Source organism: Python bivittatus, unplaced genomic scaffold (assembly GCF_059951505.1).
Source record: "Python bivittatus isolate LINGU-HERP-01145 unplaced genomic scaffold, Pbiv_v1 ctg000980_np1212, whole genome shotgun sequence".
Lineage (NCBI taxonomy): Eukaryota > Metazoa > Chordata > Lepidosauria > Squamata > Pythonidae > Python > Python bivittatus.
In genome coordinates, this window is record NW_028277125.1 from 15,073,447 (window position 1) to 15,088,370 (window position 14,924).

General features: G+C 37.5%; 1 protein-coding gene across 1 annotated transcript in view; it reads right to left on the minus strand.

Moving 5' to 3' along the window:
- Positions 1-14,924, minus strand: part of PRKCI (protein kinase C iota) — a 36,765-nt gene that overhangs the window by 13,299 nt on the left and 8,542 nt on the right. The window contains exons 2-9 of the mRNA XM_007432653.3: positions 14,287-14,408; positions 8,626-8,715; positions 7,765-7,815; positions 5,238-5,323; positions 2,802-2,942; positions 2,351-2,396; positions 554-612; positions 200-373 (exon numbers count right to left, since the gene is read on the minus strand). Coding sequence (XP_007432715.3) covers positions 200-373; positions 554-612; positions 2,351-2,396; positions 2,802-2,942; positions 5,238-5,323; positions 7,765-7,815; positions 8,626-8,715; positions 14,287-14,408 — 769 coding nt within the window. The remainder of the gene's footprint in view (positions 1-199; positions 374-553; positions 613-2,350; positions 2,397-2,801; positions 2,943-5,237; positions 5,324-7,764; positions 7,816-8,625; positions 8,716-14,286; positions 14,409-14,924) is intronic.

Below are 14,924 nucleotides of genomic sequence, written 5' to 3' on the forward strand. Positions count from 1 at the left end.
TTGTAGGTCAGTCATTTGTGTAAACAATCCCTTACTCCAAGAAATCTACCAGCACCCTAAAGTTGGCATGGGGACTATGAAACCGCCTGTTCTGTTTGGATCCCACTCATAGAACAATTTCAGCAAGTAAGGCAGAGAATAAAATCACCAGGCAGACAATACATTATGTAAAGATTAGAAATATGTAAGTATTGCTCACCTCATCATCATTAACTAATTCTTTTTTCACAACTTTCATTGCATAAATGCGCTCTGTCTTCTTTAATCGAACTAGAAGTACTTTTGCATAACTTCCTCTCCCTATAACACGAAGTAGATCAAAATCTTGGAGACCTAGACTGGAAGATACTTTGCCACTTTCTCTACTCTTTGCCTGTAAGTGGAGAGACTCCTTTAGTTAGTGAGGATGCATGCTAGACCATTCTTATAGCCAACAGCTCTACCACCAACTTGTGATAAAGTAACCTCATGAAGTAGTACTGCCAATTAAAGGCATTCTCACTTACAGACTTAGTAAAGCACCAACAATTTAAGTAGAAAAGAATTAGAGTACCTCCTTTTCTTCACCAACATGATCCAAACTTTCATGACTTGAAGGGTGATATGGAATCACTAAAAGGAAAAGAAAAAAAAAATCAGATCTCTAGATAAATGCAAATATTTCCAAAAGTTTTGTGTTAAACTGGCTAATTGGATTGGATTTGTGATGGAAGGCATGAGTGGGAAGGATTTGGGAATGGAGCTCAAAGGTTACAGGGAGGGAGGAGAGACATTTCAAGGCAAGCATCTCCTCAGCCCCCAGCTGGACTGTGTGAAAGTCAAGAGAAAGAGACTGACCCCTCCCTAAGGGCATGATGTTTATACTTGCTGTCGTTGGGGGATTAGTCTGGCGAGATTCTGCCTATTAGGTGCAAGCTAATAAAGAAGCTAAGCTGATTTCTGGACTGTCTTGTTGTGATTCTTGGGCTGAACCTGACAGGATTAATGCAATGAACTCTACATGGGGCTGCCCTTGAAGAGTATCTGGAAGCTTCAGCTGGTGCAAAATGTGGTAGTATGGGAAGTTATGGGTATCTGTCACTCAGCACATGTGATATTTCTGCTTTGCAAGTTGCAATGGCAGCAGTTATACTTCTGGATGCAATTCAAGATGCTGGTGGTTACCTTTAAAGTCCTTCATGGCTTGGAGCTGGGTTACTTATGGGACCATCTTTCCCCAGTGGTGTCTACCCATCCTATTAGATCCAGCAGGAGAGGCATGCTCTGGGTCCCATCCATGAGAGAGTGGCATCTGGTAGGACCCAGGAGGACGGCCTTTTCTGCTGTGGCACCAACCCTTTGGAACATCATCCCCCTCCTCCCGAGATCAGTCTTGGCCCAACCCTGCTTGCCTTTTGCAAGGCATTAAAAAGTTGGCTTTCCTGACAAGCCTGGAGCTGTTGTGATTGTTCTCAGCTGTTATTTTATGCTGTGCTATGTTATTTATGTTTTTACTACTTTTATTTTATGCTGTGCTATGTTATTTATGTTTTTACTACTTTTATTTTATTTTAATCATTAGTCACCCAGTGTCATGCATATGAGATGGGTGGGCTTATAAATGTATTATATAAATAATAATTTTATTTGGTTTTCTGTGACTGTGTAATGGTATGTGGGAAAGACCTTGGGAGATGGGGTGAAGAGATGCTGTCTAGGGAACAATCAGATAAGAGACAGCATAGCCCGCAGCTGGAAAGTGGACGAGGCAAGAGGCTCAGAAGGGACCCTCCCTAGTTTCTCAGGCTATAAAGGAGACGGAGGAGAATTGCACTTTCAGGTTTGCAAGATTCTGTTAATGTAGCTTTATTATGAAGTAGAATTAGCTTATCTGGCTGTGTTTCCTGTCTGGTCTACCTGGTAAGGCTGACATCTTGCAAGTCTGAAAGTACAATTCTCCCACTGTTTCTTTTACAGCCTGAGAAATTAGGGAGGGTCCCTTCTGAGCCTCTTGCCTCAGTTACTTTCCAGCTGCAGGCTGTGCTGTCTCTTATCTGGCAGTTCCCTAAGCAGCATCTGTTCACCCCGTCTCCCAAGGTCTTTCCTACATTCATTACAGACTGTGAAGACACCTTTTACATCTTTTATTTACTAGATTTATATTCCAAATTATATATTAAACATTAGGTTTAACAGAACATGCCCTTTTAGATATCTGTATATAAAATACACAGATAACCATCAGCAATAAGACAAGAAATTTTAGCTTCTTATTTAAAATAATAACCTCTTGGTGAAAATAGAAATACTTATGCAGATGGAGAAACTTTTTTTAACTTCAGCTATTTTTTATATGAGAAAAGTGAGTTACCTGGTTCTATGTTATCAGAATGCACTGAGGAATGATCCATAGGCTCCTACAAAATATATAAATAAAAGTGAAAGTGAAAGTATAAGATCATAACTTTTCAATCTCCTACCATTTCTGGAAAGAGGCAGTTAATTTATTTTGGAGTAAATTTCACTATTTTCCAAGAAAATTTGAAGAGATCAGGCTATACAATACTTTCATCAGAAATGGTTTAGTTAAAATAAAGTACCCGTATACTGACATCATTCAAATATTTAAATGTCCACAAAAATGCTTCAATAGAATAGGAGAAATCAACAAATATGATTTTTGTAAGCAGGCAAAAAAAAAAAAAAAACAGATTTCAAGCCTTGATTATGTCATACTAAAGTATTCATTGTATCATTATATATATTATATACATGCAAACACACATACACTTGAGGAAATTACAACTATCAATTTTACTTACCGGTGGTAGAGCATGTCGGCCACATTCTATGCTGACAAGTTTATGACATTTTTTATGAACTAAAAGTTTACAATTGATGCATTTATATCCCTGGCGTCCTAGTCCCCATATTCGGTCAGTACAGATGGCACAATGAGCTCTCTAGGAAAAAAAAAATCATAAATAGTATCTGGATATTAGCTCTCAGTCTGGAATTGCACTTAACTCCTATTCTCTGCTTTGCTTACTTCCCTATGTAATATTTTACATATATATTTCACATTCCCTATTTACATATTTTATATTACATAGGAAATATGCCAAGAGCCTACTATATAATTCCTAATATTTGTTCTTCACTAACCACTGTTTTGTTTTAGTTAATTTTCTATTTTCTTCCAGGTTATAGTACTCCCTATATTCTGAAGCTATGCTAAGCATCCTATATTCTACAAGTGTTCATTTTCTATTACTTCTGAATGTTTTTCAAAATATCCCTAGCTTCCCCAATTATATCTATATATAATGCCCACTGGTTGGTTTAATATATTCATATACCATTCTAACCTATGGCTGGGTTAATGGTAGGGTTTTTAAAAATGTATTTGTTAATCATTTTTAAAAGAAGAAAGGGGGAAAAAGTGAACGAACAAGTAAAAGGAGAAAAGGAAAAAAGGAAAAAGGAAAAAAAAATAGCTGATGCATAAATATAGTATCAGTAAGTGGACAAAAGAATTACCAAGATTGCACAGTTAGTACTCAATATATTGTTGATGAAAAAATAATCATAAAAAACCAAAGTAAATTATTTTAACAATATGAGAAAGGACAGTAGTTTGTTGAATGAACCACAATGTCAGATTTACACACTGATTGTAGTCATAATTATATATCGCAATGACTATGTTTTAGCATCATGCTAAACAAACAAATAAACCATACTGTAATTTAGACAGATGTTCACATATTTTAATTTCCAGACTGACAGCAGTGTTAATGCATTGCATCAAAAACAAAAAGTCTTGCAGAACTTAAAAGATTATTATGACATAAACTTGACTGGGCCTAGAGTCCATTTCTAAATGATGTCTTCTAAGTGATGAACTAGGAAAACTAAGATTATGGGGCTCCTGATCTCTAAGTGGATTTCTATCTTACCTAGTACAATAGTCTGGCAGTTTTTACATTTCCTTTTTCAGGTCTTAATGCTGCTAGCACAAGGAAAACACCACCACTTTTTCCTTCTTGTGGAAATCACAAGACTTTACTCTAGTTTCAGCTATGTCATACTATGTATTTGGCATCTGACAGTTACTTAAAATACTTCCAACAATATTGTTTTGAGAACAAATGCTGAGATATTGCCTTCTCTTTGCAGCTATGTAGTTAACTTGGCTTTTCTCTGCTGGTAAACAGGCTGAGCTGACTCTCAAGGTGCCTTGGTTTTCAATCTCTCCTCTGAATCAATTTCCTAGTTTCCAGGTTTGTAATCAGCCTTAAAAAATGCCAGTTCAGATAACAATATTTATCCATGTCCTTCTCCTTTGTGGAGGTGGATAAAATTGCTAATAGCCTCTATTATGATGGCCATATTCTCCTTAAATTTAGAACCACTACGAGAGCATGCCACTGGACTTAATGTTCTGCACTGGGGCTTTCATACATACCTAGTTAGAATTTTCTCAGAATAGGATGATAGGCTAGAAAAGTTGCTTTGTTTGATCCAAAATTGGTCTCCTTAAGTTAAGACTCCAATTTGCCAAAGTTTGCCGTTATGTTCCAAAGCAGGAAGTTATGGTTCCCAGCTTTATGATGTTCAATTATAGGTTCAATTCATTTGACTATTTTGTTTCTTTCTGAAGTTGATAGCCATGTTATGGATAAATTAGGAAAAATATTATCAGAAGTTTCCTCATGTTGCAAAGGTGACAGCAAACAGCATGAACAATGATGTAAGCCACATGCAATCACTGTTCATGAAGTGATTTTGATGCTTCTAAAGCATTATATAAATGTTTATTAGTTGTCACGATCCTTTATGGTTTGTAGCTGCTAAGGGCATATACTGGATATACAATAATCACTGGTATATGTGTACAGCCCACTGGAGGATTGGAACTAAGTAACAGATACTTCAGTTCTGCAGAAGTACTTGCTAGGTATTTCTTCCCTTTTAAGGACTTAAGACAATTTGGGAGTAGCACCTTTGGTTGAAAATCACAAGGTTATCAAAAATAAAAAGCCTTATTGATAAAGTTGTATTATATTAAAAGTAAATAAACTCTGTGCTAAAAGCTGATAAAGTGAATTTGATCTTTTAAAGTCTATTTTCTCAGCACCAGTACTTAAATAAAAGGAAACAGGTATCAAACACCACAAAACAACAAAGTCTATTTAAGAAAGTGAAACTATAAATATTAGGAGAGGAAAGCAGCAATGAATTCTATTAAAACTTACTCTGTTAAAACGCTTGGCTTGAAAAGTATGACCGTTTGCACAATAGAGCTTTCGCCATCTCCGTGCACCCCTACGATAAATAGATTCTAAGAAAATATAAAATAAAATTAAACTAGTAATTATGATAAATAGACAAAGCTGTATGTTTTGTCATTATCGTGTAATCAAGCTGAGCCCTTGTTGAAGAACTATACAAACCAAGTTTTATGTACAGATTTCACAAAGACAATTTACAAGTCAGGTAAATGAGAACCATTTATTTATATACAGTACTAAGAAACAAGAGCACAGACATACTGAAAACTACCCTTTTGTCTTCATTAACATGGGCTTTTCGTGTTTTTCATATATTTTTTAAAAATTTAAAACTGGCGGCTCAGATAATATTTTAGGAGAATATCTTGGCAGAAAAGCAGACAGGCTTTAGATCAGGTCCATCCACTCTATACCCCAGTTAATGCTTTAATCATCTGATTGAAAAACAGTAACCTAAAACAGGTTTGTACACTACCTTCTGTGATATTAATCAGGATTTCCACCTAATATCTAGGAAAATCTTTCTGCAGAAACTCAAAGTCTCCTTAATGGATCGTTGCCTCCTTACCTTCGTATAAACATTACACAATAATGCCAATCTAGTGGGAATGTGTAAACTTAATATGGTAACTCTCAGAAGCATTTCAACTGGAAACTAAGTTAAACAAGGAGGCATTCTTGCCCTATTATTACTCAATTTTACACCAAATCAAGAGTGGAGTATTTAACTGAAGACAAATATTTCCCCAAATTAGCCAACTCCCTCTGTAAGAATGCTGCTATATACAGGAAATGCAGTAGTTGTATCACAAACCTCAGAGGGTCTAAGGAGAGCAGCAAATGCTTTGGCTCTGGAGGGATCACTTACTACCAATCAATTGAGAAAATGCACTGTATGAAAATGCAAAACAAAACACAACAGAAAAAGGCCCTGGAGTTTCCAGGGGCATTGCATCAAGCAGTAGCATGCTTCAAATATTCAGGTTTCATATACCAATTTACAGGAAAGTGAACTGCGCATTATTAATTATTTGTGCTTCAGTAAATGTCCAAAGGAACTCACCGGCTATTACTATCTTCTTTCGACTCAAGAAAAATAAAATACCTTCCAGCAGCTCTAAAATTCTCAACTGAACGTAAAAGAAGTTTCGTAAGGTTTCAGCTGGGAAGCCAGAAAAATGGTTTTGAACCAGCTATGTATCCTGAGCAACATATGGAGCTTTTTACATTAAAGTGGTCTGACACCTGACTATCAGCAGTTTTTAAAGGTAGATTCAGAAAAATCACCTTTGCAAAAAGAAACTGCTCTTTCTGAATGGGTGCGTTTAAAAGTGCTGAAATTTCTTAATTGTGAATATTTCAGGCCAGAGCTATCTTTTAACTACGGTTCATGGGGTCACGAAGAGTCGGACACGACTTAACGACTGAACAACAACAACAACTGCTTTTTATGGGAAAAACAACCCTCTCCTATCCCTAATTTATGATTGGCTCTTTAGGATTTAGGATATTGCTACTATGATCAAAAAGACATAAAAGGCTGTTTTTAAAAGGCTAAAATGGGAAGCTTCTAACCTTCTAGCTATTGCTGAATTACAAAGTTCAGCATCCATAACTATTAGATATGCCAGCTTTGGCTGCTCAGAACTGTACTTCAGCAAAATCCAGAGGACCGCACTTTACCACTTCTGATCTAAGAAATCCAATGTCTGAAAAACAGATGTAATGAGAATTAAAAGTTTCTGTTGGGGTTTTGGGAAGGTATAATTTATATTTTGGGTTTTCTATGGTGAACCCATTATTCACTATTATTGTTTAGCTTGATCTAAACTAGCAACCTTTTATTTCAATTTAAAAGAAATAGTTTCAATTTCTAAATATAATGCTGTCATGTACTCTAATTATAAAGGCTACATCATAGGATCCAGTACAGTGGTACCTCTACTTACGAACGCCCCTACTTACGAAAATTTCGAGATACGATCAGCTCCTGCCCCAAAAATTTACCTCTATTTACGAACTCGCCTCGACTTACAAACCGGATCCGTGGCCATTTTCCGCCCGTTCCACATGGTCCGCGGCCATTTTCCCGCCCGTTCCACGTGGTCCGCGGCCATTTTTCCGCCCGTTCCACGTGGTCCGCGGCCTTTTTCCCGCCCGTTCCACGTGGTCCGCGGCCATTTTCACCCGTTCCACGTGGTCCGCGGCCATTTTCTGCCCGTTCCACGTGGTCCGCGGCCATTTTTCTGCCCGACACGTGGTCCGCGGCCATTTTTCCACCCTGCCGTGTGGTCAGTGGCCGTTTTTCCACCCCTGACGCATGGTCTGCGGATGCCGGAACGGATTAATGGTAATTACATTGAACCTTATGGGAAAATTTACTTCGACTTGCGACCAACATGACTTGCGATCAGAGTCATGGAACGGATTAAGTTCGTAAGTAGAGGTACCACTGTATAACTGTGCTACTTATTAACTTTAATGTACTTACTATCTTCCCCTGGACAGGGCATTCCAGGCCTTTCTGGTACACAAGGAAACACTAGAGAGGAAAGGAGTAATACTAGGTTAGTGAATACTTCAAGGATGTGAGAAATGACAATAAGCAAGAGGTTTGATGCATCATTAAAATTATCAAACTGCTTGCTTGCATGATTTGTGAGATAATTTATGTAGCTATATTTTAATCTAAATTAGTTTTTCCCCTCAAAGGGAGCTGAAAAATAATCTGAAAACCTACATCAAACTTGACTGTATCTAGGGTTACATCCTTCTAGACCCATAGTATTCAAACTGTGTTTCCCGGAATCCCAGGGTTCCATGAGAATCATCCAGGGATTCAACATGGCAGTTTCTGTTTACGTTGTGTGAAATGTATTATTGCCACATTAATTGTAACATTTTGTTGAAATATAATGTATTATATGAAATATATTTATTAATCGGTTCTATGTTGATTTTTCACATTGAGAACGGTTCCTCAGGTATCTCAAGTTTGAAGACCGCTGTTCTAGACCATATTGTATTATGTGCTTTGCGACATGTCAAGTAGCAATCTCCAGTATGATTCCTAAAGAATATATTTGAGTTATTATATGGGTCACAGTTACTCCAAAAAAAATAAAAATAGTAGAATTAAGGAACTGTACATATTTCTCTTTCTACTATCAACCCATTACTAAGATAAAATAAAATCTAGAATTACTGCTGAAGAAAAAAGGGTTTCAAGCATCTCCACATTTTGACCAGTTTCTATTCTAGGCAGAATTATCTGCCTGTTCCACACTATTCAGCTCCACCTCTCTAATCTTTGGAGAGACAGAGGTGGAAGAACTGGATTATCCCATGTTACCATGTATTAGAAGTTCAGAATCCTTATTTAATTCGTATAGACGAAAAGCCTCTTCCAGTTCCAGCTGGGAAGAAACAGTACATGGATCCCCTAAAAAAAAAAAAATTAATTCAAGTTTATTTTTTATTGAATCACATATATAACCTGCCACAATCCAGACTCTCAGTGGCTTCCATGATAAACTAAACTTAAAATCAAGAAGGTTTTAACTTTCAAATTATCTTTTTTCTTCCACAAAGAATCAAATCAATCTTTATTATGGCCACAGACCAGCATAATTTCCACAAATATATTTTCTTCAGAGTTCTTGATCTTGTGATTTCATAGGGTAATTGTACAACTTAAACAAGGAAACAAGTATTTACTTTAGAAATATTTTGCTTCAATGATACATCTGTTATTGCAATACCCACCCTTATTTCCTGGATAAACTAAATGTGTACCAACCTGTTGCTAGAGTTATATTTCTTTTATAAACTGATTAATGTGTCAGGCTGGGTATTTTCTATGAGAGCTTCTCATGAGAGTATTTTTTTTATTTAGGAACATGTTTAGGAATTCTCAGAGCTATCCTAATGCTTCTGTTCTATCAGAGTGTCCAATTACATCATGGATGTGAGTTTATGAATGAAAAATCCATCGAAAAGATCATGCAATTCATTCTTCAATGATCAGCAATCTCTGCTGCCAGCAAGTCTTCTTCTCAAGAATATTTACCACATGGTTGGTACTGGTGATGAACTTTTAATTCTGCAAGTATGCATACTTTTCCCAAGGACTAATCAGAGTGTGTGCATACACATAGCCTATATGTGGATATATACGAGGGTCTAATCAGGATGAATGCATATATGTTATGTGGGGGTGTGTTTATTTATTTATTTTCACTGGGAAGCACAGGGTAAGCTACATATGCTTCACAGAAGTCACATGATATGAAGGTATGAATGGGGGACTCAGAATGGAGTAGTTGGCATCATTCTGAGCCACTGCCCAATACATTCCTAAGATAATTTAATTCTGAATTTTTTTTCTCCACAGCCCCTGTACAAATGTGGCCCATTTTTTAACTTAACCTTTCTTTGGCAGATTCCCTTCCTGTGTCATGTTTGGACCTGTTTGGTTTTTGGAAAGTTAGCTTGCCAAAGGATGGGCAGAATCCTAAGCCCCTTCCCCTAATTCATTTCTAACATTCCAATGGGTTGGGAAAAAATGATAAAGAATAACATTTTCAGAACATTTAGAAATGTTTTTATTAATATATCATTATCATTTGCAAATTAAATTGACCTTGAAATTTCAGTTTTACTGTACTTATTCCTTAATTTTCAAGAATAGCCTGTGAAAACAATATTTGAAGCATATTTCTTCTTCACAATAATTATTTTCTTGCTCCTTTTCTCCTGACCACTTTTATAACAATTATGTCTTACATCTCATCCTCTAGAGTGTTGATGCTACCAGCTGTAATTTATTTACAGGTGTTCCTCCTTTAACGACCAATTGTTCAGTGACCGTTCGAACTTACGACAGCGATGAACAAGTGGAACTTATGACTGGTCCTCAAAGTTCCGCCTGTCACAGCGTTCCCGCAGTCATGGAATACAATCCAGGTGCCCGGCTCACAATTACAATGTTGCAGTGTCCCACGGTCATGTGATCGCCATTTGCAACAAGCAAAGTCCATGGGGAAGCCAGCAGGAGGTAACAAATGGCGACCACATGACATCGTGCTTAACAACGTCGTGGGACTCGCTTAACAACAGCAACTAGAAGTGCCAGAACTGCCGTTGCTAAGTGGTGCGGTCACATAATGTCACGCTTTACAACCATGTTGCTTAGCAATCGAAATTCCAGTCCCAGTTGCCTTGTTAACCAAGAACCACCTGTATTTAGATTTATATGGCTGCCTAATTTGCAAAACTCTTGGTGACTTACAGTTTGAAGAAACATGAAAACAAGGAGTTAATTTTTAAAAAACTATATAAAATAAAATAATTAAAAAATACAACAGTGGAATAACAGAAGTAACAATAATAACAAAGCCAACTGATGTCAACCAAAACATACCTCATTCAAGGGTTTTACATTCTATACAGGTTCATCCCATGGTCTGGCCCAATGCTCGGGGGAAAAGCAAGACTTTAGGGCTTCAAGGAAGGACAGAAGGATAAATGCCATCTGAACCTCAGGGTTCTGATACAGAGAAGACATGCCCACAGGGTCTGACAATGTGATGTTGTGTCATGGAAGGGACCCAAAGCACGCCCACTCTGCCAGATTTCATGGGCGAAGCAGAAACAATTCATATATTTTGTTGATGTTAAGCATTATGTTCCCTTTGTTTATTTTGGGTGTTTGGTAGTGGGAATTTTTTTGGTTGAGGAAGGTAGGCCTATACCTTGAGTCTTTCCTTCCAACATACCCAAATGGCTCCTGCTTTTAAACAATCATTTGGACATTCATTTGAAAGATATTTATCATTCAAAGTTCAAGGATTAAATTTCCTTCTTTGCAGCTTTTTAAAAAAGGAATTAAACAAGGCCAGTTAATACAGGCACTGAAGCACCTAACATAATGAATTCCAGATATTAAAAAAAGAACTTTTATTAGGACACATTTAGAGAACAAACCTGTTCTTCTTCAAGCAGAACTACAGAACAGTTTTTTAAAAAATACAATGCTAATCTAAGAGGCATGTTCTCAAATACACCTGAGGGCACTTGATGCCTATAATCCTCCTGGAATTAATGCTTATTTTCTTTAACAATACTTCTATGCATGCCAAAGTTTAAAACTTTCCTGTTCTATCTAACCATTGCCACAAAATCCTTCCTCTTATCATCATATAAGTAGCAGGAAAAAGATGTATTGTCGAAGGCTTTCAGGGCCGGCATACGATGGCTGGTATGGGTCTTCCGGGCTGTGTGACCGTGTTCTGGAAGTTTTGTTTTGTTACACACAGATTCTGACACCAAAACAAGCAGCCACTCAGTAACCCAACCTCCCCAATCCCCCCTTCCCCCCCCCCTCAGATCTCTATAAATACCCACAAAAAGGGTCACATCACCCTGGGCACAGAGAGAACTGCTCCTGTCTGTGCTCCTGCACTCTGAAGATGCCAGTCACAGGTGCTGACGAAACGTTAGGAAACAAAACTTCCAGAACACGGCCACACAGCCCGGAAGACCCACACCAGCCACAGCAGGAAAAAGAGTTAAATACTGAAATAGCTAACACTGAATTTTTAACTCTGATGTGAATCCAACAATCAATTGTGATCAATAGATGCAGTAGCCCCAAAACCAAAATGCAGATCTAGAATTAGAGTGCTGGAAGGTGTCAGTAGGCCACTGATTCCTATCAGCATCTCACCATATGAAAATTTAAAAAATCTAAATGCAGTATATTATTCACTTTTAAGATTCCCTATCCGGTATTCTGAATTAAGATGAAATACAAGGAAGTTTACACTGCAAGTCACTTGTAATGAAATACAATAAAGAACTTGTCTTGCCACTTTCCAGTCCAATAATTTTATTTGCATCTGTTTTCACAGTTCTTACAGCTTTACCCAAACTTAACTTTACCAGCTGCTTGACCTAATGCCTTTGAGTTTTTGGCCACCCTGTAGAACAATCTTTTCTCTATAAGTCAACTGGAGATATAGTAAGACACAGTCAAAAGCATTTGACAGACACAAGAAAAAAATAAATTTCCACATGACTTAAAACAACTACTGTATTCTTTTTCAATTTATTTCTCACATAATTTGAAAGTGAATTAAAGCAGAATAACTGAATTAACAATCTACGAAACAGGGGTCCCTAAATTCTAATATTCTTTCATTACTCATTTTCCATTTCAAAGATCAACGATCAAAAAACTAGTATCTATACAACCTTTGTGGAGCATAAAGCAACGCAAATATCATCTGATAATCCCCGTACTATTATAAAATACACAGAAGAACTATACAAGAAAGATCTTAATGTCCCTGATGTCCATGCTGGTGTGGTCCATGCTCACTGACCTTGAGCCAGACATCCTAAAGAGTGAAGTCAAGTGGGCCTTAGGAAGCATTACTAGCAACAAAGCTAGTGGAGATGACAGTATTCCAGCTGAGTTATTTAAAATACTAAAAGATGATGCTGTTAAAGTGCTGCACTCAATATGCCGGCAAGTTTGGAAAACGCAACAGTGGCCACGGGATTGGAAAAGGTCAGTTTATGTTCCAATGCCAAAGAATGCTCAAACTATCGCACAATTGCACTCATTTCACATGCTAGCAAGGTTATGCTCAAAATCCTACAAGCTAGGCTTCAGCAGTACGTGAACCGAGAACTACCGGATGTACAAGCTGGGTTTCAAAGAGGCAGAGGAACTAGAGATCAGATTGCCAACATTCGTTGGATCATGGAGAAAGCACAAGAGTTCCAGAAAAACATCTACTTCTGCTTCATTGACTATGCAAAAGCCTTCGATTGTGTAGATCACAACAAACTGTGGCAAATTCTTAAAGAGATGGGGGTACCAGACCATCTTACCTGTCTCCTGAGAAATTTTTATGCGGGCCAAGAAGCAACAGTTAGAACCGGTCATGGAACAACCGATTGGTTCAAAATAGGGAAAGGAGTACGACAAGGCTGTATACTGTCACCCTGCTTATTTAACCTATATACAGAGTACATCATGAGAAATGCCAGGCTGGAAGAATCACAAGCCGGAATTAAGATTGCATGGAGAAACATCAATATGCAGATGATACCACCCTAATGGCAGAAAGCGAAGAAGAACTAAAGAGCCTCTTGATGAGGGTGAAAGAGGAGAGTGCAAAAGCTGGCTTGAAACTCAACATTAAAAAAACTAAGATCATGGCATCTGGACCCATCAATTCCTGGCAAATAGAAGGGGTAGAAATGGAAGCAGTAACAGACTTCATTTATTTGGGCTCCAAGATCACCGCAGAGGGAGACTGCAGCCATGAAATTAAAAGACACTTGCTCCTTGGGAGGAAAGCTATGGCAAACCTAGATAGCATATTAAAAAGCAGAGACATCACCTTGCCGACAAAGATCCGCAGAGTCAAAGCTATGGTTTTTCCAGTAGTAATGTATGGCTGTGAGAGCTGGACCATAAAGAAGGCTGAGCGCCGAAGAATTGATGCCTTTGAACCGGGGTGCTGGAGAAGACTCTTAAGAGTCCCCTGGACTGCTAGGAGGTCAAACCAGTCAATCTTAAAGGAAATCAACCCTGATTGCTCATTGGAAGGATCGATAATGAAGCTCAAGTTCAGATACTTTGGTCACCTAATGCAAAGAGAGGACTCTTTGGAAAAGACCCTGATGCTGGGAAAGATTGAAGGCAAAAGGAGAAGAGGACAGCAGGGGATGAGATGGTTAGATAGCATCACTGAAGCAATGAGCATGAAACTGAGCAAACTCAGGGAGGCAGTGAAGGACAGGAAGGCCTGGCGCGATATGGTTCGTGGGGTCACGAAGAGTTGGACATGACTTAACGACTGAACAACAACAACAATACTATTATAAATGTGAATCTAATTCTTAAAACTGACAGAGCCGATATCAAAACCACAATGCTTACCATTTTACAGCCCTGCAAAAAGTTGAAGAAGTACTTGATGGTTGAAGAAGTACTTACCTTCTTCGTCAATCCATTTCATAGTGAATAACTGTTCATTATCAAAGGCGCACATGTCTCGAACTTCATTACACAGTCCCTCAAAGGAGATAGAAGGTTCAAAATAGGTTATCATAATGTCCCTGAAAAGAGTACAATGAACAGGCTATTAATGAACATCCATCTGTAATTGCATCAGTTTTATTTGCTTCTAATTTATCAATGCACAGGCAACTGACTGTACGTTCAACTCTTAAAAACAACTTCATGCTTGTTTAAATGCACATCAGCATTTTCTTTAGAAACAAAATGTTTCTAAAAATAAAGATTTATTTTTCTACTTATGTACCGCTGAATCGACGTAGACTTGTGGTAGTTTAAAAAACAATCAACAAAAACATTCATAACAATTAAATATTCCATTGTAAACAAAGATATATCAAAACAACTAATGACTAACCAAAGTTTCAACAATACAAGGATAAATTACAGTACAGCTGATAATGAAAAATAAATAAAATAAATTCGAATAAAACAATACCAGCAATTAAATAAATACAGTAATTTGAAGAAAAATAAAGATGGCGATAACAAACTGTTCTACCAAACATTTTCTGCAGAGGTTCTGTCTTCAGTAATTTCTGAACTGTTTGAAGGGA